This window comes from Rhinolophus ferrumequinum, chromosome 10 (assembly GCF_004115265.2).
Source record: "Rhinolophus ferrumequinum isolate MPI-CBG mRhiFer1 chromosome 10, mRhiFer1_v1.p, whole genome shotgun sequence".
NCBI classification, from domain to species: domain Eukaryota; kingdom Metazoa; phylum Chordata; class Mammalia; order Chiroptera; family Rhinolophidae; genus Rhinolophus; species Rhinolophus ferrumequinum.
The window spans coordinates 33555499-33583460 of NC_046293.1; the positions used below are offsets into that span (position 1 = coordinate 33555499).

At 35.0% G+C, this 27962-nt stretch overlaps 2 protein-coding genes across 3 annotated transcripts in view; one reads left to right on the forward strand and one right to left on the reverse strand.

The window, feature by feature from the left end:
- The first annotated feature begins 4186 nt into the window (after positions 1-4186).
- On the forward strand, positions 4187-26944 carry PYROXD1 (pyridine nucleotide-disulphide oxidoreductase domain 1). The gene is made up of 12 exons (XM_033116962.1): positions 4187-4358; positions 6826-6906; positions 11419-11538; positions 14040-14168; positions 16132-16205; positions 19306-19466; positions 20384-20484; positions 21527-21662; positions 22532-22644; positions 23230-23352; positions 25631-25768; positions 26533-26944. The coding sequence occupies exons 1-12, from the start codon at positions 4218-4220 to the stop codon at positions 26779-26781; spliced, it is 1566 nt and encodes a 521-aa protein (XP_032972853.1). The 5' UTR covers positions 4187-4217; the 3' UTR covers positions 26782-26944.
- Positions 26841-27962, reverse strand: part of RECQL (RecQ like helicase) — a 30723-nt gene continuing 29601 nt past the window's right edge. For both annotated transcript variants that reach the window (XM_033116959.1, XM_033116960.1), the window contains exon 15: positions 26841-27854. In XM_033116959.1, the coding sequence (XP_032972850.1) occupies positions 27687-27854 (168 nt within the window). In that variant the 3' untranslated portion in view covers positions 26841-27686. The remainder of the gene's footprint in view (positions 27855-27962) is intronic.

The window sequence follows — 27962 nt, forward strand, 5'->3', positions numbered from 1 at the left end:
CCTGCATGTGACCATTAAAAATTGGGATGGATATCTCAGCTGCAGAGGTCCCCCCCAAAGGAGTGAGGGGTCCCAGCCCCTCCCCAACTCACAGTTCCAGTCAGGGAAAGAAGTCCCCGTGATTTCTGGTTGTGAAAACCAGCAGAGATCGTGACTGAGTGAGATAAAGAATAACGAGTCCCAGATGCAAAGACTTACTCACCGACAGAATCACTCGTTCTGAACTACACCAGCACTAGGGCAACAGCTGGAGAGGCGGCAGGGACATATGGTGGAAACTGGGTTGTCTGGCTTCAGGACTGGAGCTGGAGGGGCAGCTTTCTCCTGGACAAAGGAGCTGGCGGAGGCCATCTCCTCCCTTTGTTGAGCCCGCCCCCCTCCCCCTTCCCTGCGTGCAGACACAGGTGGACTCCATATCTGAGTCTCCATCAAGCTGGCTAATGCCATTCATTCGCCATGCCCTGGGGATGTGAGACCCCGCCCTGACCCAGCATTCAGGCTCACCAGAGCAGCTTCCATGGCTTTTTCATACAAATCACATGTCTTACCTCATGCTTCAGACCTTCCTAGGGTCTCTCAAAGGTTCTCAGAACCCAGGGAAATACCATGTCTCTTTGAGCAGGTTTTCTAACTCTGGTTGAGCAGCACTAGTGGCAGCTCGCCTTGGTTTGTGGCTTGACCTTTCAAAGCACTTCCAAGCATTGCACAGGCAGTGTCCATCTGTGGATTTCTTTGTGGCTCCTGCCCGGTGGTCCTGAACGGGGCTCAGGCTACTGCTGAACTTGCAAGTTCAGCAGTCCCCTCTGAGGTGGCCCTGGGGCTGGTAGCCAACTTCGAAACTAGCTGGAGTATCAACCAGCCACCTCCAAGTACGACACACCCCAGGGGCAGATTAGGCAGTCACCAGAGCCCTGCTGAGGCTGGTCCTGCTCTGTAGGGTCAGCCCCTGCACCATGACTCCACTATAGTCAGGACCAGTCCTCACAACCTATTAGCTCAAGGGTCAATCCCTCTCATTGGCATGCAAATTGCAACCAAGGCTCAACTACAAGAGGACACACACAACTCACACAAGGGACACACCTGGAGTGTGGGGCAAGTGACCAGAAAGACTGTGCCACTGAGCCCCACAGAACACCTACTACATAAGGCCACTCTACTAAGAATAGGAGGCATAGCAGCCCTACTTAATATATAGAAACAAACACAGGGTAGCAGCCAAAATGGGGAGACAAAGAAATATGTCTCAAATAAAAAAAAAAAAAGAAGAAGAACAAAACTCTAGAAAAAGGAGTAAGCAAAATGGAGACAAGCAAAGTACCAGATGCAGAGTTCCAAACACTGGTTATAAGGATGCCCAAGGATTTCAAGAAGAACTTACATAAAGAGATAGGAAACATAAAAATGGAGATAGAAAACATAAAAAAAAAAAACAGTCTGAAATAAAGAATACAATAATGGAAGTGAAGAATACATTAGAGGGAATCAACAGTAGATTAGATGAAGCAGAGGATCAAATCAGTGATTTAGAAGAAAAGGTGGCAGAAAACACCCAATCTGATTAGCAAAAAGAATCCAAAAAATTGAGGAGAGTTTAAGGAATCTCTGGGACAACATCAAGTGTTCCAACATTCACATTATAGGGGCACAACAAAGAGAAGAAAGACAGCAAGTAATTGAAAACCTATTTGAAGAAATAATGACAGAAAACTTTCCTAACCTGGCAAAGAAAATACATATACAAGCCCAGGAGGTGCAGACAGTCCCAAACAAGATGAGCCCAAAGAGGCCAACACCAACACATATCATAATTAAAATTCCAAAGTTAAAGACAAAGAGAGAATCTTAAAAGCAGCAAGAGAAAAGCAGTTAGTTACCTACCAGGGCATTCCTATAAGACTATCAGCTGATTTCTCAACAGAAGCTTTTCAGGCTAGAATGGATTGGCAGGAAACATTGAAAGTGGTGGAAAGAAAGGACCTACAACACAGATGACTCTACCCAGCAAAGCTATCATTTAGAATTGAAGTACAGATAAAGTGCTTCCTAGACAAGAAAAAGCTAAAGGATTTCATCACCAACAAACCACTATTAAAAAAAATCTTAGAGGGACTTTTTTAAGATGAAAAAAAATAAAAATTATAAATAATAAAATGACAATAACTACATTTCTATCAAAAACTACTTTCAATGTAAATGGATTAAATGCTCCGATCAAAAGATACAGTAGCTGAGTGAATAAGAAAACAAGACCCTTAGATATGCTGCCTACAAGGGACTCAATTCAGATTGAAAGACACACACAGATTGAAAATAAAGGGTTAAGATAAAGGAAAAGATATTTCATTGAAATGGAAACAAACAACAAAGAAACAAAAAGCTATAAGGGTAGCAATACTATACCAATCCAAACTTTAAAACAAAGACTATAACAAGAGTCAAAGAAGGACCTAGTAATCCCACCTTTGGGCATTTATCGAAGAAACCCAAAATGCTAATTCGAAGGGACATGCTCATTCATATGTTCATTGAAACATTATTTACAATAGCCAAGATATGAAGGCAACCTGGGTGTCCCGGAATGGATGAATGGATAAAGAAGAGGTTTCATATTACATATATATATATATATATATATTTATATATATATATATATATATATGATGTATATACATAGCATATATATCACATATATATGTGATATATATGCTATATATAGTGGAATATTACTCAGTCTAAAAAAAGAATGAAATTTTGCCATCTGCAAGAACATGGATGAACCTAGAGGGTATTGCACTGAGTGTAGTAAGTCAAACAGTAAAAGACACATGTCATATGATTTCACTTATAAGTGGAATCTAAAGAACAAAATAAACAAACAAAACAGAAACACACTCATAGATACAGAAAACAGTTTGATAGTTGCCAGATGGGAAGGGGTTTTGGAGTGGGTGAAAATGGGAAGAGATTAAGAAGTACAAGTTGGTTGTTACACAGTAGTCATGGGGATGTAGGGTATAGCATAAGGGATATAATAAATAGTATTGTAATAACTATGTATGGTGTCAGATTGGTACTAGTTCTATCGGGGGTGATAGATGGGAGGGGGGTTGGGGGTAGTGTACAAAAGGTGAAGGGATTAAGAAATATAAATTGATAGTTACAAAATAGTCACGGGGATGTAAAGTACAGGGAATATAATCAATAATATGGTAATAACTATGTACAGTGCCAGGTGGGTACTAGTCGGGGAGATCACTTTCTAAATTATAAAAATGTATAACCACTATGCTGTACATCTGAAACTAATATAAAATAATATTGAATGTCAACTCTAATTTAAAAAATTTAAAAGGATGGAAAAGATAAAGAAGAGTAAGAGGTTGAAAGTTCAAGATATAAAACAAATAAGTCTTGGGGATATAATATACGGCATAGGAAATATAGTCAATAATATTGTGATAGCGTGGTAGTGTCATATGGTTGCTGGACTTATGGTGATCACTTCTGTAGCATAGGGAATATAGTCAGTAATGTGGTAATAACTGTACAGTGCCAGGTGAGTAGTATTGAATAATTATGATGTACACCTGAAACTAATGTAATATTGTATATTAGCTATATTTTAATAAAAATCTTTTTAAATTTTTTTGGAAAGAGGGATCTTTTAGAGGGCTATACATATAACCCCTGGAGGGATACAAGAACTGGCACCTAATTAAATTGAAGGCAAGGTGTGGCTAGCTAGATTGTCTGACAGTGGAAAGAAGATAGATGCTATGTTAGGTTCCTACGCACTTTCAGGGTTTGCTGGTGGAAAAAGATGACTGAGTTTCCCAAGAGCCCGTTGTGGCCCCTGTGTCATCTTAAGATGTCTAATTTCTCACAGAAACTTACAGTGAGAACTTCAGAGCATTTTATTTAACAATGCTCTGCACGGTCTGTCTTTAGACACTTTACCAAGTGTCTTTTGGCGACCCATTTTCTTTACTTTTGTTTTTGTTTTTTGTCTTCTATTTGTCAAATCTACGTGGAAAAACTACATTCAGGTGTAACAGTAGTAACGCAAAGCCCTAGGATCGAGATAACTCTACTTTGGAAAAGGAGCCCGCGACCGCTAGGCGAAGAGACTAAATGTGAGCCCCTGGGCACCCGTAGGTCGGGTTCGTAGGCTCAGACACCGGAAGTGGCCGCGCCGTGCCACTTCCTCTTTCGGAATGCAAGTTCCCCCGGCTTCCCCACGGTCGTCAGTAACCCTTGAGAAGGATAAGAGCCTGGAGGCAGCGCCCCCTCCCTCGATGACGGGGAAGTTGGTAGTGGTCGGCGGGGGCATCGCGGGTGTCACCTGTGCGGAGCAGGTAGGGCGGCCGCTCAGGCGGCTCCGCTTCTTCCTCGACCTCGGAGGCAGTGGCGTTGGAGGTTCTCTCCCGCCCCTTCCTCTTGTCCCTTTAGGTCCCTCTTTCGACGCTTTCTTTTCCCCTGCTCTCCTTGCTCCCAGATATTAGAGACTGCGTGATGGCCCTCAGATGATGTCTTTGATACCTCGCAAGCTTCACCTCAAGCACATAGCGGGGGGGTGGCGATTAAGTTTTTAGGGGACTATCCAGAGTTGACGGAACCAGGCTCTGGTCCTAGTAATGTTAGAGCAGACAAGAGGGCTTGTAACTACGAAGTACTTGGTCAGAAAATTCAGCCTTCTTTTAAGTTAGATTATTGCATTCAGCTTCCAGATAGGTACCAAGTCCTTAGATTTCATCTCTAGTAGTGTTTTGGAAAACAGCAAGGGATTAAATGCAGCGATGGAATGCTTTTCTGATTATAGTGATTAATCAGAAAATTTCATGTGTGTGTGTGTGTGTGTGTGTGTATACACACACGTATGTACTTACATATGTACTATGTACATTATATGTATATAGTATATTATATATATATAAAATATACTTATATTCCAAAAAGGACTAAATTATTTTGATGTAAACATAAGGAATAACAAGTCATAAGAAATAGTGCAAGAAATTGAAGGGTTTTTTTTTTTTTACCTTTTAATCTTTGGATGTGTATTTTCCATTTATTCACCAGTGATCCAGGCACTGTACTACGGGCTGATTAGTCAAATATAAATAGCATGGTACCTCCTTTTTAGGGAGTCACAGCCTAGTGGAAGAGACATGTAAATAAATCATTTCATCATTGTGTTTGCTGTCTTAGGGCTGCCTGTGCAGTTGGTAGGGAGGGGTTTAGGGAAGACGTATCCTTTTTTAAAGGAGATATTCTTTTGTCTCAGTGTAGAAGAGTGAGTAAAAGTTCACCGGTTAGACAAGAAAAGACAGACATTCCAAATGGAGGCAACAGTATAATCTCAGGTGGATAAAGCATGGCACCACCTAGTGCTTATGCGTATGACGCAAAGCACGCGGTGCTGGGGAAGGTAACCAGGGATGAAGCCAGGAAAGTTGTCAGAAACCAGATCATAAGGGATCTTATAAGTCATGGTAAGAGTTTAACAAGAACTTATAAATAGTCAGATGGTTTTGAGCAATGGAGTACTGTGATCAAATGAACACTCTTGAAAGTTAATTAGTTATATATAATGTGTGTGGCAGGAGCCGCTGGTTAATATGAGACTGGCAGGCCAATTTAAAGGCAATTTTAGTAGTTTAAGGAAGTTTTGAAGGTCTGGTCTAGCAATGGAAACAGCAAGCAGGGAAAAAATTACAGAATAGCCAAAGGAGAAAGATGGGGAAAGTGGTAACATTGTCAGATATTGTTGAAAGTTTAAGTAAGGTGATATTAAAAAGGATCTGTGGGTTTTAAGAATGTATAGGTGAATTGCACATGCTCAGTTTTAATGGTATAGTAGGGATAGAAATAGAGGCTGCTGGAGTTGAACTGGAGCATGAGGAAAATGCTTTCAAGAAGTTTAAAGTGAGAAAGAGTTTTGTAGCTAGAGGAAAACGATGAAGCAATAGCGAATTAAACCACTGAATTTTTGTTAAGGCTAATATTAAATTGGCTTGGTCTTCCTAGAATATATAATGATTGAGCATTTGGAAAAGGCAGGATAGGAGTGCCAAAGCACTTAGGAAAAGTCAGGCTAAGATTCTAAATGTTTCTTGTTGAGGGTTTGCTGTATTTTTATCCTATTGAAGGCAAATGAAAATATTTTGCGATAAATAGAAGTTGGTTTAACTGTTAATTAGGAAGATTGTTCCTTCTCATCCTCTGCATGATAACTTTAAATTGGCATATAAAATAGTTTTAAGTAAATAAGGAGTACCTCTTTATGTCACTTTTCTTGTTCAGATCTTTGTTAGTGTTTAGTATAAATGTATTATTCATTTTAGTCAATATCAGAGTTGAACACTATTCATCACTACCCCTTCAATATGAACAAGACCCAGGATAATGGAGACCTTTAGATGAGGAACAGTGAGTTTTTAGTTTCCTAGGTTAATAACTTTATTAAAATTGGATTACCCGTATCTTACCCCCCCCACCATATATACTACTGTGTTTCCCCGAAAATAAGACCTACTCCAAAAATAAGCCCCAGTTAGGATCATCAGCCGGAGGGACACACATTATGACGATGTTCCAGAAGAAGATGACATGACTGTACTTGAATAAATGTAGATTGTTTTCCATGAAGAAATAAGACATCCCCTGAAAATATGCCCTAATGCGTCTTTTGGAGCAAAAATTAATATAAGACCCGGTCTTATTTGTGGGGAAATACGGTATAAGACCTGGTTTTATTTTTGGGGTAACACGGTAATATCTAAAGTTATTTATCATATTTTTTCCTACCTTTTTTTAAATAAGTTGGCGCTTCACTTTCCATCAGAAGATGTTCTACTGATAACAGCTTCTCCTGTTATTAAAGCAGTTACAAATTTCAAGCAGGTAAGAACCTTTATATAACTTTTTTAGTATTAATTTTTTAAAATGGCAATAACTTGCATAGCAGTTAGTGTTAACTGTAGTATTTTAATTGCTTAAAATGACAAATATTCTTTTGATATTCATTTTTAAATTATAGCTCAAAGTTTAGAATCATTCAGATTGAATACTAAAAGCCCCCAGAATGATACTGAGTTGAATCTAGTCTTTTCTTTTTTTCCCTCCTATCGTTTCCTTCCACTCTGAATTACTTTTCAAAAAATTTAAAATAAGATTCTTTTGGGAAAAGATGCTGTGAAATCTAAAGATGAATGCAAATATATATGTATATCTTCATTATACATGTATGTGTATGCTATGTGTCTGCATTTACAAATCAGAAGTGCTTCTGAGCCAGGTTTATACTTACAGATAATTAAATGTTTCAGATGTGTAATAAGCATCTCAGAATACTTTGTAGTTCTATGAATTTATATTACACGTTATAAGACTATAATAGGAATCTTAAGATCACTTAGGTCCTAGTATCATTAAATAGAGGTCTGAAGATATTTTTGATCCTGTACCTCACCTGTTAAAAAGCTTTGAGCTCATATTCTAACATATGTATATTTATAAATTATATATGTGCTACAATAGCTACAATTCTGAGTGTTATGATGCCTATGCAGAAAAATAAATGAATAAAAAGGTGAAAAACAAATCTTTCCTCGCCATACTTCAGTGAAGACTGCTACCATAGTCTCTGATTTAATACAAGTTTTCTTTATAATATCCTGATAATAGAATATACCTTTTTTTTGCATTTTATCTAAGATTTATTATTACTCATATAAAGGTTAATAGACTCGATGTCAAGGAAGGAAAACCACCTTCTCCCATACATCACCCACAGATATACTTGCCAATCTTAAAGTATATTTTATAAAAGTTATTTTATATGTTGTCTCCAGGGAAGAGATCAATATATAGTTGACCCACCTCATTCTCATATGTAAACCCGTAAGGTTCACATTAACCCCTAAAACCAAGGGTAAGTTAGTTCCACGTATTGTTCCTTTTAACCTGCCTAGAGATATGTAAGATAGCTCAGTAGCTAGGTACAGCCAAAAGAGTTATGGGGCGGGAAAACCAGAGAGCAATTATGGCTCTTAATCTCTAAAAGAAAAAAGCATATATTTAATTATAAGCGTAAGCACACATACATAAGAGAAAGATATATAGCTGGATCTTATAAACGTCTTTCCAGATTACTTAATTTGATGTAATGATCCCAGAGTTCTAAGACTTGAGTTCAGGTTTTGCCAGTTTTGTAAGTTTTGTACAATAGAAGAAAATACTTGGGTTCTAGGCCTAACTCTGTTATTTACTGGCCGTGTAGCCTTAGTAAGCTGTGGACTTGATTGCTTCACCTGTAATATTAGAATGCACTCCTTGCTTACTTAATAAGGTTGTGGGCTTAAGATGTACGGCAGGTTCTTGAGTAACATTGTTTCCGTCAACGTCATTGTGTTATAATATTGAAGAGGTTCTGCAGGCACTTAACTGGATGTCTATTACTTAGCCTGTGGTAAAATCAGTTTTGTAATACATCGTTTCGCTTAAAGTTGCAGAATCTATCGATGATGTTAAATGAGGACTTAACTATACTAATATATGTAAAAGTGCATTGAAAGAACAAACATGCAAGTATCAGTTATTCTTAGTTTTTGGAAGTCAGAAAGTGCATCTTTTTCATTATTTATTGAGCATCTATGTGGTAGGCACCCAGGATACAGAGATTAAAAGTATAGAACATACACCAGAAAGTCATTAGTGGTTATCCCTGAGGTAGGGGAAAGTATGAGATTTGGAGAGCGGTAAAGGGGGACTTTAACATTTAATATTACGTGTTGTTTGTTTAGTGTTAAAAACAGCATGTATTCATGACTTAATTTTTAAAAGATAAAAAGTTTACTAATAATACTTTATTTATGGAGTTCTTACAATACACCAAGCACTCATCTAAATGTTTTAAATACATTAATGTATTTAATCCTTAACCCTATGAAATAGTTTCTTATCCCCATTTTACAGATAAGGTAAATGAGTCACGGTGAGGTGAGGTAAACCTTGAAGGTGTGTATAGTCAGGTTTTGAATCCAGGCACTTTGGCTCTGGAGTCCTCGTGGTTAGTGAGTACAACCTTCTCAGATGGTTACTTCCTATTGGGGCAACAAATGTGTAAGAATAGTCATCATATAATTATCCTGATAGTGGTAAAAAAATACTGAAGTCATATTCCAATATATGCATATTTCTTTTTATACATATAAAACATTGTGAATGAATGCCAAATCCTGCCTTTTAGAATCAAGGAATGCATTACTTAGGAGTTTGCATTGAAAGAATCCTGAGAAGGTGAGAGACGATGGGAAATGGAGCACAAATTAATGGATTCACCTTGAAAAGTTGGGAGTGGGTCAAGGAAAGTGACTGATAGCAGAGAAATTTACAGATTATGGGAAAGAGGTGGTAACAGTTCTTAGTAGCTGCTTTAAGCCTAGAAGTAAGGTGCTTTGCTGAGAATAAAGAGGATGAAATAAGTTTGGGGAACGTTAGAACGGTGAAAGTTTGAAAAGTCACTGAGAGATTGGAATATGTTTTCTTCTGAGATGTTCTTTATTCTTCTCACTATATTGATGTTTGCACTGATGGTAGAAAAGCAATGGTGGCTAAACTGTAGTAGTAGTCATTGTATTCTTTCTTCACTGCCACACAGTCAGTTTAAAAAAATAAAAGCCAGTAAAAATGTTAATTTTACTAAATCTTGTCTCTTAAGTGCACATCTTGCTAATAATATTCTGTATGATGAACTGGGATGTGTGTATTTGGCACTTCTGCAAACAAGTTCAGTGTCGACTCAAGGAAAAGCACTTGTGCAGTTGCTGAGTTGCAAGCTGAACTGGCTACTTTTTATCATGGAACATTAATTTTTCTTGCAAGAACAATTGACAAACAGGTCATTCATATTTGGAAAATGAATAAAGTGAGCCTTTCACTTCAAGGAAAACAACTGACAGTATTCGTTGACAAGATGACAAAATTAGAGCTTTCAAATGAAAATTGGAAGTTTTGGAAAACTCATTCTTCACTGTGAGCTTCACAGTACTTAAAGACTTTTCTGATGAGATTGTTGGTGATAACAAATGAATGTGATTTTTTTATGTTGTATTGCTATGAAATATGTCAATATTTGGAAGATCTCCATAGCTGAACCAGTAGTGTCCACATGACCAATGTGTGATGTTACAAGATCCACTCAAAGTGCAGGGTGGTCCAATGGATTTCACAAGAACACAGTAGGAAGGAAGGATTCTTTGATGTGGTTTCAAATTCTACCTTGTACCTAATCTTTAAGAAACCATCACTTGCTGAGTCATGGTGTGGCATCAAAGAAGAATATGGTTATCTGAAAGGGCTGCATATTTGTGTCAGGCCAAAACAATATGGTGCAATAGTTTGAATGCAGATGCAGAATGTAAGAGCTATCTGCTGTTAAGCCAGATATTAAAGAGATTTTTTTTAAATGTAAAACAGTGCCATTCTTCTCAATTTGTTTTGTTTTGGAAAACGTTAATTTTTATTGAGTATATTAAATCTGCCTAACATGGATTTATTATTGTTACTTTTAAGTGAATTAAGAAATATTTCAACTTTATCTCAGCTTTAATTTCTCATGTAGCAAATATTAATATTGCTAGGTATAACTCAAACAAACAAAACCCACTGTGGTCCTCAATCATTTGCAAGAGTGTAAAGGGGTCTTGAGACTAAAGGGTTTGAGAAGTCCTGGGCATGTAGTAGGATTTCCATGCAGTGTTTAAGGACCAGCTAAGGTTGGATCCCAATTTACAAGGTGTGCGTGTGGTTCTTCTATAGCAGACTATGTATAGGACTAGAGAAAGCAAGTAGTTTGATTTATGGTTGGGCGTTTTCAGGGTCATTAATGGCAAAGGGTAAGAGAGCAAGGAAATAAAGGGTTTAGACAAAAGGTGAAATGATCCACAGTGGAGTCTTAGCAGGATAGGAGGGAAAGTGAATCCGAGAGGATGCTCATGGTTTGGGAGAACAGGAAAGAAGAGTCCAAAGAGCAGATCACAATAAAGTTAGTTAGTAAGTGGAAAAAGAAAGCTGCAAGGATAAGGAAATAGGTAAGGTGTTTGTTTAAACTCTGTAGAAATAAGTAGTGTTAGCCCTCATTTTGTGGGTGAGCAGCCCTGTTTTACAGGCCAGGAAACTAAGGCTCAGTGATCTACCTGACTTGCCCAAAAGTGGTGGGATTAGTATTTGAGTTCAAGTCTTAAAATGAGGAGTCTAGCCCTCTTGCCACTGTATATGGTGCAGTTGGCCGACTTTTTTTTTTTTTTTTATGAACATGGAATTAGTGTATAAAAAAGAAATGAAAGTATTTTTGTTATTTTAAATTCCTGAAAGAAAAACATTTTTTAAATATGTACTTTTGATCTAATACAGGTTTCTAAAGTGTTGGAAGAATTTGACGTTGAAGAACAACCAAGTACCATGTTAGAAAAGCGCTTTCCCAACATTAAGGTTATAGAATCTGGAGTAAAGCAACTGAAGAGTGAAGAACATGTAAGAGAATTTTCTTTGTAATGACATTTTCCTTTGTTACATCTTGGTGGGGTTTTGCCTGCCTTCCTTTGACCCCACCTGTACCACCACCAAAGTCCCTAGCACTGAAATTTTAGTGATGTTGATTTCCATTATTATTAGAAAAATGTATACCTTTTTGTGAGTTTGTTGAATTATATGATTAGTTTAGTTTGGCATTTTAGGTTTTACCTTTCAAATTAGCATTAACATTTATATAGTGTCTACTGTTTTCTGGGCACTGCATTAAGTGCTGGGACACAGTGACAATTATATAAGGAACCTGCTCCTGGGAGCTCTGTGTCATAGGGAATATAGAAATGCATATGTATAGTTATATGGACATGTGAAAAGCAGCCATTGAAGTATCAAAGTTCTGATATTAGATATTTAGGTACATTTCACAGATTGAGTAATATTTCAGCTGTGTTTTAAAAGATGGATGAATTAACAGTTCTGCAGATGGAAAAGGGCATTCCAGGAAGAGGACATTGCGTGTTCAAAGACCCAAAGAAAGGAAAAGGGGCGTGTGGAACAGTGAGGTAGTCAGTGGGATTGGAGTGGGGATGGTAAGTAAAGGAAATTGGCAGACAAGGCCGGAGAAAAAAGTAAATAAGATTTTGAAGAGCTTTTTATGTCATGCTAAGAAATTGAGTTTATTTTATAGTCAGTGGAGAAATAGTAAAGAGCTTTTAAGTGGAGGCAGGGATGATGAAATAGACGTTCTTTTAGGAAGATATATCTGATAGCAATGTCAAGAGTGAACTGGGGTGGAGTGAGTGGCTACAAGGTATTTGCAATAGTCCGAAAGGATATAAGGCCCAAACTAAGAGTCTCAGGAATATGGCAGTCTCAAGAAAGGATGTTATCAGAGTATCATCAGCTGAGCTTTAGGCAAAACGGGAAGTAGCGTTTGTAGTAGTATCTCTAAAGCCACTCTAATTTATGAATTCTCCCGTAAAGATAAAACACGTGTACACCACATTTGAAACAGAAATAATTTGACAGGGAAAAAAAATTAAGAAAAAGTACTGAGTTTTATGAGAAAAGAATTAAAAATCTGAATCCAAAACCAGAGTAATTTCCTAATACTTATAGTAGTAGTATTTATTCAGTACAAGATCAACATCTATTCATTTGAAAATTGAACTAAACTTAAAAGTATACAAATGAATTGTGAAGGAATTTACATATATTAGGACGTTTGACTGAATCAGAATACCACCCATTATCATTTGAAAAGTGTCCTATAATGAGATACATGTCTGCATTCTCTTACCTGTCCTTTATATTCTTTATTGAACTAGAGATAGTGTTTTACTTCCATGTCTACTTCCAAAAATTTAACAGTAGCCAATGAAGAGTTTTTGTGTATGTTTTTACAGTAGCTAAATACAAATACTTTTTAAATTAGGTCAGTGCCTATATAACTATTATAACATCTGTTTATCAGACAAAATTCTAACCAGATTATTTGAAGAAAGACTTGTATGAAATTTCTATATACATTACACTGTGTTGGATTATTGGTTTTATGCAGCTGAAGAGTTAACATGGGTAGCCAATGTCTGAATGGGTAGTAAGTGCTGTGTTTTGATTTGCCAAGTTTTATAAGTCCAAACACATGGCACAAAAGTTAACCCCTACACCATTCCAACAAATTCCAGCATCTCTCATAGTAACATGTACTTACGTGTATCTGCTTTCTAAATGCTACTACTTATATGTAGATTTTCATTCAATATAAAGGAACAAAAACGGTGGATCTCTAATATGCATTTTTAGACTCATTGATGTTATTAAAAATTAACATAAATAACTTTAAAACCAGTACATCCTAGGATTCCAGGTTAACATGTTTGTCGCTTACATGAAACTATAACCCCCAAAGAGCATGTATGTAGTTTGCTGGTTAAGTGATTGCTATTTATACTTAAGAATATAAATAGTTATGTGGCACTTCTAATCTTTTTAGATTAAGAACACATATTGTAACCTCTTCTACCACACACTACTCCCCTGTACCTGTAACAGAGATTAAGGTATGGTACAGGTAGAATCACTTGTTCTTATACTAATTTCCATTGAGATCAGAAATGTTCATTAGAGTGCTCAATTTCAAAATTTCTAAATGTTTAATTTTTAATCTGAGGTCAACATCCTTTCCAAACATCATGAGATTCTGTAAGTTTTAGGCAGAATTTTGTGTGAATATGCCTTTTTTTTTACCATGGGAGAAAGACTACTTTTCATCCGATTCTCAAAATGGTTCAAGGCCCTAAAATGATTAAGAATCACTGGGTTGAAGAATGCATTCTCATGTTTAGTTAGCTTTGCAATTGCTGTAACAAGTATTGAGTGCCTCCAAGAGGCTATCTTAATATATTTTTTGCTTTTGTCTTCTTGAATGTTTAATTTAAAATGAAATTTGACCCATGTATAAACGTTTCCCCTCTCCCATTCATTGCTCTATGTTTTTACAGTGCATTTTAACAGAAGATGGCAGTCAGCATGTATATAAGAAACTCTGTCTGTGTGCTGGAGCTAAACCAAGGTTGATATGTGAAGGAAATCCTTATGTATTAGGAATCCGCGATACAGACAGTGCTCAGGTAACATTCTGAGGTTGGGTCAGGGGAAGGCACAGGAAGATTTCTTAGACTTTTCTACATTTGAATCACAGTGTTCTACTTACGTGAATTCCTAAACTATAGGAGAAGAGAGGTTTTATGTGTTATTTTTTTCATGAGCCATAAACCAGAAAGTAGTTACAATGCTCTGTTACTGCCAATTTCAGTTTGTTTTTAGTTCATAATTTATATATTTATTTAATCTTGCTGATATACTGTTTTCCTTCCATTATGTTATATCCATATATAACAACTATGCTGAAGGTTACAACTTACTTTGAGCACACAATTCATTAATCTACTCTGACTGGGAATATGTGCTTTGCAACCTAATAATGCATTGATCTTTTACCCAAAAGGTAAAGCATATCCAAAACTTACTGAACTTAATCCTCAGCAAAGAAATTAATAATCAGCAGATCTTTGTGATACCAAATCATGTCAGAACCCTGAAACTGAAAAAGTCAATTGGTTTATTGTTCTGCTCAAGAAAAGTGAAAACTATGGCAGTAAAGTGAAAGTTATCTGTGCAGCGTTACACATCTTTTGGTAATTTACTTCAGGGTTTATTGACACTTATTACCAAGCTCTTCCTAGTTTCCAGTCACAATACTGTCTTAACCTCAAGCTCGTTGTTTTGTCCCATGAGGTGATAATTTTCCTTATATAATAATATTTTATATTCTTAAAAATTGTTAATGTTTGCTTTCAGCTTATTCTTAAATAATTAAGACAGTTAGAGAAAACTAGAAGTTGATTATCTTGTAAACATTTCGTATTACCGTAGATTGTGTTCATAACTATGTTCCAGCGAAGCCCTCTACATATGTGAACTCACTGAATCCTCGTGATAATCCCATGTGACAGTCAGTACTCCCACACTACAAATAGGAAACTAAGGTGGAGACATTAAGCAATTTACCTTTAGTAAGGTAGTTACTAAGTTTATCAGAAATACAGTTTAAACTCCTGCCATTCATCTCCTTGTCCAGTGCTCTTTACAGATCTTTCTTAAATTACCTACTGCCCTCAATGAAGAAAAAACTAAAATTAATTGCGGGTTTCTTTCTTGTAGAATTTTAAAGAAGTCAATTTCAGTGATTATTTATTGAACATTACAATAACTTCTGGGGTCAATTTAATAGAAATGGTAACAACATAGTAGGAGGAGGAATTTAGCTATGCAGACGTCATCCTGAAGCATGGGACTATTCTGTACTTTTGAAAGCGCCATAAGATTGATCGCTGCCTTTTCTCCAAGCTCATTGTGATCTTTTTTGGGGGGATGGCAGGATGGAGGTACCAAATACTGTCTTAAAATGGTAATAACATTTAAAAAAAATAAATGTTAGACATTATGTGCCTGCTACTCCTAACAGATTTATCTACATCATCTTACTCAATGCTTACAGAAACGTTGAGATATAGTCACTTACTTCCATTTATAGTTGAAGAACCTGAGGCACAGGAGGCTAAGCAACTTGCCTAAGTGAGTAACTGCTACTGTGTTTCCCCGAAAATAAGACCTAACCGGAAAATAAGCCCTAGCATGATTTTTCAGGATGACATCCCCTGAACATAAGCCATAATGTGTCTTTTGGAGCAAAAATTAATATAAGACACGGTCTTATTTTCAGAGAAACATGGTAGATCAACATCATGTTAGTAAACTGATCTGGTCAAATAGTTGGAAATGTTATAAAGACAGTGACTCGTGATGAATTCTGAAGTACTACTCTAAATGTGATGACATAAAAGGCAAGGAAAATCAGGAGAGGCGTTGTTATAAAGGCAGTTTGGGGTGAAATGTAAAGGGGGAACATTTGTAATATAATTGGGAGAGTGTATCCTTGCAGAGTGGGAAAGTGAGATTTATTATCAGTGAAGCGTCTTGCTGCCAGTACTGCCCACTATAGAAAACACTGTCATTTTCTTTTTAATATAGGAATTTCAGAAACAGCTTACTAAAGCTGAAAGAATAATGATCATAGGGAATGGTGGTATTGCACTTGAATTAGTGTAAGTATATTTAAATATTATTTGAAAACTGCTCTGATTTGTGTGATTGTTGGCAGACTGGAAAATAGCTTATCCTGAAAATCAAAGATAAATATAATTGCTTTTCATATATTTTCAAGGAGAAAAAAAATTTTTTTTTAGCTGTCATGAATTCATAGTTGCAGAAATGTCCTTATAAAACATGAGTTTAGGGAATGCTTTAGGTCTCAAAGTATCATACACTGGTAAGTGGCTAGATTTGACCTATGTGTTTTACAAGGAAAACAATTTAAATGTGTACACCTTTAGAGATTTCTAATCATAATCCCCACCACTTTTTATTGCTTATACCCATCCGGGTTCATTCATCTATGTTACCTGTCTGGCCCGTGAAACCCAAAGGGTTTGTGGCTCTTGTTTCAGGATATGTGGTACTCCCACATATCCTGGTTTTTGGAAGTTTGGGAAATGTGAACACAATCATTAATATGAAATTATTATCTTCTTAAGATGATATTTTAAGTTCAAAAAATATTGAAGAATATCCTGCTGTGGCCTACAGATAACTGATTCACTTTCTTTGTAATATAAGGAATAGTCTGGATATTTTTCAGCCCAGAAAGTTGGGTCTGACTACAAAGAGGACAAATTTTATCAAAGTAAGGAATCTGCCAAAACCCTGTCTTAATTTGATCCATTCCAACCCTCTTTTTTTAGAGGATGGTGAATCCCATTGGGAGCCGGTAAGAGTCCCTAAATTGCCCGAGTTCTAGGAGTTGTGGTCATTATTATAATTATGAAGTTTGTAGCACTGTACAGAGAAATGCAGAGAAAAAAACTAGAGTATCCATACCAAACTGCCAAAAGCGGGGAGGCACAGATTTATTGTAAAAGGGGCTTCAAATCCTTATGTACACGTGACAAATTTTCTCCATCAGCTGTCTCCATAAGTGTAACTTACTATTACTCATTACTACTATTTACAATGAGATGCTTTCTTACATTACAAAATGTTCAGAGTCTCACAACATTTATTCCTACTCCTCACTTTCTTCAGGTTGGAGATTGAAGAATATATAATAGGATAAAATTCATTTTATACTCGGTGAACTCTGACAGTTTAAGAAAGGTCCCGTTTGGAGCTATTCTGCCAGTTCAGGTTCACTGGTTAGGCCTTTGCCTTTTCTTGATGAAAAATGACACCCAAACCTTTGCTGCACATTACTAGGTTCCATGTTCCACTAAGGCTAATACTAATTTTCTTTTGTTTGCTTTTATTTCAGTTATCTCTGTTTTCTTCTTTCCAAGTATAAGTTAATCCTCTCATTTTCAAACAGACATAGATTTTCATAATTTCCCAAAACTGTAATACTTCACTGTTGTCTATTTTATAAGAGTGGTTTTAAAAATGAAAGCAGTATTTCCATTGTGTGTGATGGTCCCTTCACGTTTATGCGTCTTTCTGAGGATGCAGTTCATAGAGGAGGAGGATTAGAGGGTGTCCTGTGAGGTCCAGCACATACTGGAGTTACTTGTGGTTACTTAACAGTAACTGGCCTGCTAGGCAAGCATCGAGTATTTTAAGCTATACTCATATGTGTTATACTGCTATGTAATTTTAAAATACAAAAAAATGGTAGATTTCTAACTTAAAAGTTAAGGAAAGCACGTCATGATAATTATGTGTCTATACGCATATGTAAATTGAAATATAAAATTACCAAATGTGTTTTTATTCTGCTTTCTGCTTATCAGTGATACTATATGACCTGAGCAACACAAAATACTGTTCTCCAAATAATCTGACTTTTAGTAACTATAAATAGTCTTTGCTGGCATAGGAGAGCAGAAAAAAAACAAAGGCCCATTGGATGAGGTAAGGAGCTCCTTTACCATATGCCAGAAAGCATGAACATAAGGTGACCTAAAGTCCTATTACTAAACCTCTTTTCTATCATTGGTTTATTGATTAGTCTTAAAAATAACCTGTGTTACATTATAGCAGTCTGTGAAATAAAGATGGCAATACTTTGTACCATAAATGTTTAAAATAACATTAACATACAATATTTTTATTACCACAGCAAGTTCAAATAAAATCCTAGTATAGTTAGGATAACCATATATCCTGTTTGTCCAGGATTGTCCCAGTTCATCAGTTGTACCAAACAAGTATTATTATAATAATGTACATTATAATGAACTTCGGTGACTTCGTGAAATTAATATTAAGAAAACTACATTCCTATTGTCCAAACCTAGAGATAAAACATCAGATGCTTAGGAGCTTCAGCTACCTCATAAACAGTAATGGAAAGTGGCTTCAATATTCCATGTCCTTTTCCTTTCTTCCTCTTAGATCTTTGATTTTTCTGTGAACTGTATCTTTCTTTGGCTAGATGGCTTGGAAATTTCTGAGATGAGGGGAATTAATTGCAGGGTAATGATTCCTTTATAACAAAACTAAGATTTTAGTTCATAATCCTAATTTCTCTTCAATTTCCTTCCGTAATATGCTTTGAGTACATAAAATATTTGTTACCAAAGAAGTGAACTACTGGCGTGGCCGGTTAGCTCAGTTGGTTAGAGTGTGGTGCTAATAACACCAAGGTTGCCAGTTCGATCCCACATGGGCCACTGTGAGCTGTGCCCTCCTTAAAATCAATCAATCAGTTGATCGATCGATAGGTGAATAAATAAATGTCAACTACTGTCAGTTTGGTAGCTATGTGCATCCATCATCCATTATTGATTACACTATAACCAGATAAAGCATTGCTCACTTCTGGGAACCCTGGGGGACATTAAATAATAACTATGTTGTAGAAATTGAACACAAATGATATTCATTGTAATGAAATTTTACATGATGCTCAGTACATATATTTGTCACTTATATGTTCTTTCAGTAAATGAATTAAATTTCTTTTATTATTGATTCTGCTTTAACTCTTATTATTCTGAAAGAGTGTTACATTCCTCTTTATAATCATTTTTTCTGAGCTTTCCTTAAAATATTTTTTTTTCACTTGTTCCTTAGGAGAGAATTGTTATATGCAGATACAACAATTTCTACTGAGACTTTTGAAATTGCTTGAAGTAACTTTAATATTACTTTTAGGTATGAAATTGAAGGGTGTGAAGTAATTTGGGCCATTAAAGATAAAGCTATCGGGAATACTTTCTTCGATGCCGGAGCAGCTGAATTCTTGACTTCGAAGCTCATTGCTGAAAAACCAGAAGCTAAAATTGCACATAAAAGAACCAGATATACAACTGAAGGTAAAATAATAGCATCTAGCTCATTAATTCAGATGAAACTGTATGTTTTTTTAACCATTAAAAAAACTAAGAAAATTTAGCAAAATGCTATATTTGGGAGCTAGGAATACAGATATTTAATTCTATATCCTTTTGTGACTTTAGACTTTCTAGGAAATACATATTTTTATGAAAAATATGTGTAATTAAAACAGGAAATTTAAAGTGAATAAATAAACCACCCCATCTGCATCTTTGTAAACAGATGCTATAATTAGACAATACTTAAGGTAATTTTATAAAAAAATGCAATGACTTTAAAAACAAATACAAGCCTCACAGTTTTTTAGTTTAAAAGAGCTTTTTTAAAAAAAAAATAAAAGTAAGAATTTTATAGTTTTTGGGATGCTAAAAATTTTTAAAACTTGATGGCTAATTTTCTTGCCCTTCCTGTTAACTAGTGTATATAAAGGACACTTTGAATGTTTATACTCAACACTTAATGGAAAGATTATCCATTTTATACTGTTTCCCTGAAAATAAGACCTAACCGGACAATCAGCTATAATGCGTCTTTTGGAGCAAAAATTAATATAAGACCCGGTATTATATTATACCCGGTCTTATTTTAAGACCCGGTCTTATATAAGGCCGGGTCTTGTATTATAGTAAAATAAGACGAGGTCTTATATTAGTTTTTGCTCCAAAAGACGCATTACAGCTGATTGTCTGGCTAGGTCTTATCTTCTGGAAACACGGTAGCTCTGCATCACAAAATATTAAAATAATGAATAAAATGATTAATATAGATAATTTAGTTTAATTGTGCTGTCTGTATAGTAATCATTACATTGCCTAAAAGCTGAAGAATACAAGCATAATTCTCTGCTTGGAAGTTTTTTGTATCATTTGAAATTTGAAGTGAATTTCTCTTTAAGGAAGGAAAAAGGAAGCAGGAACCAAAGCTAATGCTGGTAATATAGGCAGTGCCTTGGGACCTGATTGGCATGAAGGTTTGAATCTGAAAGGAACAAAAGAGGTAGGTTTTCATACACTGATTAAACACGTCCAAATGCAACTTTAAATTCTTGAACCATTTGTTAAAGACGGGTTACAAATATATACTCAAAGAATTGCTGTATCTTTGCTGTATTAAGAACACTGTACTTAAAAGCCATAGTGCTAGGAAAGGACTTCAGTTCACTTGCCCAAAGATAGGTGAATATTCGTCTAAAACTGACCCTCAGTTTTCTTTTTAACTATCCAGACATATAGAGGTTTCCATACACAGACTTACAGTGACTATACCTATCCTATTTTAAAAAGGTCACTTCAGATACATTCCCATATTTGGAAGGTTATTAGATGGATTCTAAATAAAATACACATTTAATGTCTTAATTGTATAAGCAGAGGACTTGCTTTTACTCTTACTAGATTTTTTTTTTAATAGTTGTTAAAAGGCTGTGGTATTTAAATATTGTAAGAATGGTACATGTAGTTCTTATTACTGTATATGATTTCTTTTCAGTCTTGGGTAAGTTGGAGGGGGGTTGGCTTCGTGGTGTAGCAAATTTTTGTGATGGAAATTATTCAAAATCATTTCTTCCTGTGCCTTCATATCCTAAGATTAATAGTATTTTAACCTGAGAACTTCAACAGTTGAGTTCAGTAAACATTTATTGAGTATCTCCTACCTAACTGGCACTTTACTAAGGTTCTGGGATATAACAGTAAGTTAACCTAAACCTGCCCTTAAGAGATTTTTATAGTCTGTAACAGTTGTAATTAAAAAAAAAAATACATGTAATTATCAATGAGGCTTATACTAAAAACCATGCCCTTGGTGCTACCTGCCAGTTTAACTACTAAATCTCTTTATTACTGAAATGAATTTCTGCTCACTCATTTCACACACAGAAATTGGGAGGCTTATTTTTGGTCATCCAATATGTTTTCATGTATATTCTAATAATTATTTTTTCTATATTTCTATAAGTGTATTATAAACTTTTTCTTCATTAGTAACCCAAATCATTCTTTCTGGAAGTATTGTGGTGACCAGCATTTCTTTATTTCAGTTTTCTCATAAGATTCATATTGAAACTAGGTGTGAAGTAAAGAAAATCTACCTTCAGAAAGAATTTAAAATTATTAAGAAAAAGTCCTTGGCTTTTCCAAGAGACCATCATAATCAGACACTTACAACTGATAAAGGTAAGTAATAAAATAAAAAATATTTAACTGCTTATTTAAAAGAAAGACAACTTAATCTTTATTATATTAAAAAACAAATTCAGATTTTCATATGAAATTTAAACATGAAAAGTAAAAATAAAACCATAATTTAGTCAGTCATTTCATTTTCACCACTTTTTAAGTTTTCTAATAAATTGTATAGAGCTCTATTCATTGTGTTTTGATTATCATAACCCTGAGTCGATCGGAATATCTTGCAGATGAAAACAAAACAAATAAACTAAAAACTAAAACACCCAATGCTCTCAGAGGTGAAGTAATTTGTATAGTCACACAGATTGAAAATCTATAAATTTAGAACTAAGATTTTTATCTCCTAATTCCTATTCCACACTCCTATGCGAATAATCACTTGAAGAAATACACTCAGCCAAATCTAGTATGAGATATTCCACTGTTCAGAAGTCTTTGAATTTTCCCATAGGAAAAGGAAGTGTTAGAGTTTGAATACGAATAGAAAAGGAAAACATTGATGAGTAACCTAGTGAGACTAAATTCTCATTGGAGTATATTAATATTTTTAAAGAAATAATTTATAAAATGAGTATCATTTAAATTTACTTTGTTAGAATTTTTGTCTAAATTTGAAGGAAAAATGTTTAGAATGCCATAGTTTTGTATAATAATTATACTCAAAACAAGATGTTATTACTGGATTAAAACTTATTTGAGCAAATATGCCTTATCCAACTTATTAAGGGATGGTATTTTAAAATCATCTCCTGCCTGCCTTTTTCTGTCTTTTTTGTTCTAGTCATTATAGTCACATAATGCTATGGAAAGTTGGTGGATTACATTTGAAAATAAACTTTTTTTTATTTTTAAAGAGATATGGCCTGTATATGTGGAACTGACCAATGACAAGATATATGGCTGCGATTTCATTATCAGTGCTACAGGAGTTATACCAAATGTAGAACCTTTTCTCTGTGGCAACAATGTAAGGTGAAATTTTTCATCCCACTATGCATATTTTTAAAGTATTATTTATTAATATCTCTAATTCTCAAGCATGAATACTTGTTCATTGTTTTAGTACAGAAGTAACTTAGAATGGCTGAAAACAATTTAGTTTATAGTCATGTCTTGATTTGCAGTATTTTTTTACACGGCTTAAAGTCCTTAAGCAGTGAGCCATAATGCATAATTTATCTAAATGTTGGCAAGAGACTGACACCTCCTATGAATTCTTAAAAGTGATTCTCTTAGAAAAACTATCTTATAATTTTTGTTTTAGCATTTGAAGCTTACAAAATCTGAATATTGTAATTATGAATGTGGGGTAGTTATATGGTTATTGGATATTTTTGATGTTGAAATTCTAAGAATCTTATGGGTTTGTCTGTCTTTAGTAGGAATTTGATTCCCTGGGAATTCAGCTTAGTTGTCTAAACATTGTAGCTGTTTTTCACTTTCTCATTAAAGATCAGCATATTCAAGGTGTAAAAATTTGTTTTTTTACTTTAGAATGAAAAGTCATGTTTCATTTTTCTTACCACATATGCTTATGAGGAACATTATTTAGTTTGATCTAGGAGAAGATGGTGGCCTGAAAGTGGATGATCATATGCAAACGTCCCTTCCTGATATCTATGCTGCAGGTGACATTTGTACTGCATCCTGGCAGCCCAGTCCAGTCTGGCAGCAGGTAGGCCAGCATATGTAATCACATGGTTTATCAGAGTCCATCTGAAAACAAAGGAGTTGATACCAGCAAATCCAAATTTATGGTATTCCAGTTTTTCTACTTTACGTAGGAAGCTATGGTAGAGTTTTTTGTGACATTTAAAAAAAAAAAAAAAACACTGAGTTTTTCCCTTTAGCTGAGTTACTATTACAGTGATAGAACAGACTAGGATATCTTTTAAAGAGTTCTGGGCTGTTACTTTTTTATTCTCAGATGCTTATCAGCACTGTCCAGTGGAACTTTCTGTAATGACAGAAATGTTCTATCTTTCTGCACTGTCCAGTCACGTAGCTACTAGCCACATGTGTCTGTTGAGCACTGGAAATGTCGCTAATGTGACTGAGGAACTGAATTTTAATTACTTTTAATTAATGTAAATTTAAATAGTTACATGTGGCTACTGACCACCATATCCTATTGTACAGCACAGCTTTAGACTGAAAAACAACAAACCGTTACTGAGATTATAAGCCATAAGATAAAGCACTCTGTTCCTGTGGGAATTACTACTGAAAAAAAAATGTTCCTTTAGTGAACAGTCTTCCTCAGCCTAACAAGTGCTTCCAACTGGATCTGTACTTCCTCCTGCGCTGACAGTGTTGCCTACTTCCTAACAGTGGAACAAAAATACTAGGGGAAGAAGCTCAGACCATGTGGCTAAAGGTGAGGTTGTCTTAGGAGGAGTAGAGACATAGGTAGATGTTAGAGATAAAAGAACCAGTGAACACTTAATCTGGTGAAAGACCAGCTTTACCGGTAAGGATATAATTCATTCAGATTAACTATGGAGTGTGGTAGTGGAAGGGCTTGATGCCTTTTAAGAGGCAGCTTCATTATTTTGTGTTCTTTTCTGTACAGCAGAGGTAACATCAATAATGAGAGTACTTTCAGCCTCTTTCTAAAATGCTTCAAACTAGCTTGTTTTCAGTTTTGTCTACAATCATCCTGTGTCATTTTTGTGGTATTTCTGTCAGAAACTCAAGTAGGAGTTGGAGTTTGTGGGATTATTTTAAACATTTTAAACCCTCTAGGACAAATTATATCCTTAATGAGCATCATATTCTGATACAGGAAAGAAGTACCCAAAAATAAACAGGTGTCTCTTGTTTTGAATAAATCTAATAGACCCCGTCTCTTAATTTGCAGAAGCAATAAGTAGTACATAAATAATTTGTTTTACATAGTCCCAGGTGCAAACTTAAAGGACTTTGAGCCTGGAATGCATTAGGTAATAGTCCATCAGGGTATATATAATACAGGCCACTTCCTTTAGCCATTGTCTAGTTTTACTGTGTTCAGTTTACTCTGCTCCATTACCATACACCTTGCCTCTTGCTTCATCAAACCTAACTTACTTACAGTGAGAAAATTGAATTTAAAAACATAATAATCTGTCACTTCTATCAGAAATGCTTGAAGCTTATATCCATGATTTTGGTATTATTTTTGCACACAAAAACGACAGCATTAGTTACATAAACACATACGGGTATAAGGAAACTAATTGCTGATTATAGGCTAACCTGTTTAATTCTCCCAATAGCCATTGAGGAAGTGGTGTATGTTTACATTTCAAGTGAAGAAACTGAGGCTCAAAAAAGTTAAATAAACACTAAGAAGAGTTGAAATGCAAATCTACTGGCTTCAAAGTCCAGTGTTTTATTATGCCAGGGAATCCGAAAACTTTGTAGAAATACAATACAGTACTCAGAAATTAGTGCTGTTATAGAGTATTTTAACTGACTTCCCGCAATCAGTTGCTGAAATCTGATACAATGTCTTGGGACTAGGCAACGAGTGATATATATTGGTCTGTCTGACCAATAAGGTTAAATTGCACAGTAGGCCTTAACTAGCACCAAAAAATGAGGATTAGGAAAAGGAACACATTTTTCAGTAATGATTTGGCATCTCTATTAATGCTGGTGAGAAACTTACTTTGAAGAGAGGACTAATTAAAATATCACCTGGGGTAGCCTGCAATATTTTAGTAATTTTTAATAAAAATGTTATTGAAACATATAAGTTGGTGTCATCTTTTAATTTTAGAAACAGTAATTTTAGACAGAATTATCAAATACCAAAATCAGTTTGGTTAGTGTGGATTGATGATTGGCAAAGATGATCTTAACAAATTTTGATGACTGTCAAACATTTTAAGGAATTTCACAAAATTAAGGTGATAACGTTTTTCAAGTAATGATAATGAAAAATTATATTGCATAACATTTTTTTTCAGATGAGGCTGTGGACCCAGGCCAGACAGATGGGATGGTATGCAGCAAAGTGCATGGCTGCAGCTAGTGTAGGAGACTCTATTGACATGGATTTCAGCTTCGAACTTTTTGCTCATGTAACAAAATTTTTTAACTATAAGGTAAGATAGATAAGCAAAACTTTTCTGCTTATTAGTCTTGTAACTAATTATGATCATTTAATTTTCTTATTGAATAAGAATTTATATGGTTTTAACCATTTTTCAAAAAATGACGTATTTTCCAATTGTTTGCAAATTAGTACCTGGTATTACTGTTTATCTTAATTTTTAATCATCTGATAATCATTACCTATGCTTCCCACTATACTGTTTTGCAGTTTAAGGGGGAAAAAAATCTCTTCCTTTCTAATTTTTATTTGAGATTTGTTACTTCTTTGTGAGGGGAACTAATAACTATCATACTCAAGAATGAAGCAGGTGCTTTCCCATACATATTACCTTACTCAATCCTCTTTACATTACTCTGAGACAAGTTTTTTCTTCCTGACATACTGGTAAGGAGAAACACATATACACAAGGTTCAGGGACATTAAATAATTTGCCTATGAAAGATCTAACACAGTTCGTTATTAAATCTTTAAATCATGACTCCAGGCTACTGTAGTCCATGTTCTACATATATGTATGTTCACTGGATATTTTTAATGTTCATGTAGATTGTATGGCATTATCATCTGTAGAATAAATGCATGCCATTCAAATGTTTCCTTTAGAACCCTCCCCTACGACACTTAGCTGTGAAGTTTTGTGAATAGATTTTTCTGCTGGTCATTCTAGCATGACACAAAATAATTGCATATTACCTTTCTTTTTTTGTACTCAACTAAAATAACTTTTTTTATCCCTACATATATATATATAGGTTGTATTGCTTGGGAAATACAATGCACAGAGCTTGGGTTCAGATCATGAATTAATGCTGAGATGTACCAAAGGACAAGAATATGTCAAAGTCGTCATGCAAAATGGGCGAATGATGGGAGCTGTCTTAATTGGTGAAACCGATTTGGAAGAAACATTTGAAAACTTAATATTAAACCAGATGAATCTTTCATCATATGGAGAAGATCTACTAGATCCAAACATTGACATAGAAGATTATTTTGACTAAAAAGGGCATTTCAAGAACCACATAAAGTTTCAAATAAGACAAAATTCAAGAGACTAAAGTAAAAAGCTGCAGTGATTTAATGATGGCCACATTGCTGTTAAAAATACAGACGTGATAATGATTTTTGTGGAAAAATATTTAAAAATAAAATTCTAAGATAAAATCAGTTCAGGTAATTTATTTACAGATATATTTTTTGTAACAAAACTGACCACTAATTAGGTAAGAATTTTCAAGTTATTCATTTCTGAGTTTTAAACTTAGACATATTCATTTGTGATTTAGCTTTGGACCAAATTTAGCTAGGCTGTAATCTACTTAGGCAACAGCTGGGTCTAGTAGACCAGAGCCATTCTTTGATTGTGAAATATCAAAATAGGCTACAGTTTCAAGCTTATAGTTTTATTTTACTTATATAGAGATGTAGCCACCTTACTTACTAATATTATTTGTATTGATACCTTACTCCTTTTTGTTTGCATTCTACATGTAATTATAACACAAAACCACTCACTTTGTGTGATGAGCCAATGTAAAATCTTCAGTAAAATAACACTGCTATCAAAAGACAGTCATGTCAAAAGGAAAGAAAAAAAATACCACTGTGTATATCAAGGCATAAAGAGCTTAAGATAGTTTTGTGAAGTTATTCTCTTCAGTATTTTACATTTAAAGGGGTTTACATTTAAAAAAAAAAGTTCCCCTCATTTCATACTGTAAACGTATACAGTTCATGCTCTTAACTTTGCAAAAAGTCTCAAGTCTTCAATACTTTAGAAAGAAGTTCTTAAAATACAGCTAGCTCCACATGTGTAAAATATTAATGAAATTGCCTTAAAACGTAAACTTTGGTTAACTACAAAAATAACAGTGCATACATGCATAAACTACTTTCCTTGGAAAATCTAGAAACACTCATCTCGTGCATCATCAATTTTTCTTTTCTTAGCTCCTGTACTCTTAGAGTCAGAATGCTGAGGCATGTTTGCAGACTTCTTCTGGAAGTTACCTGAATTTTTTTCTTCCCTCTTTTTATCAGCTCCTTTAGAATGACAACTTTCAGGTGATTCAATCTACAAAACAATAACAAAGCAAACACTGATAAAAATTTGGCTATTCTGTTTTTCTCATGAGATTAAAGATCTCAATAATTTTTCTATATCAGTTAGCTCTTTAAGTGT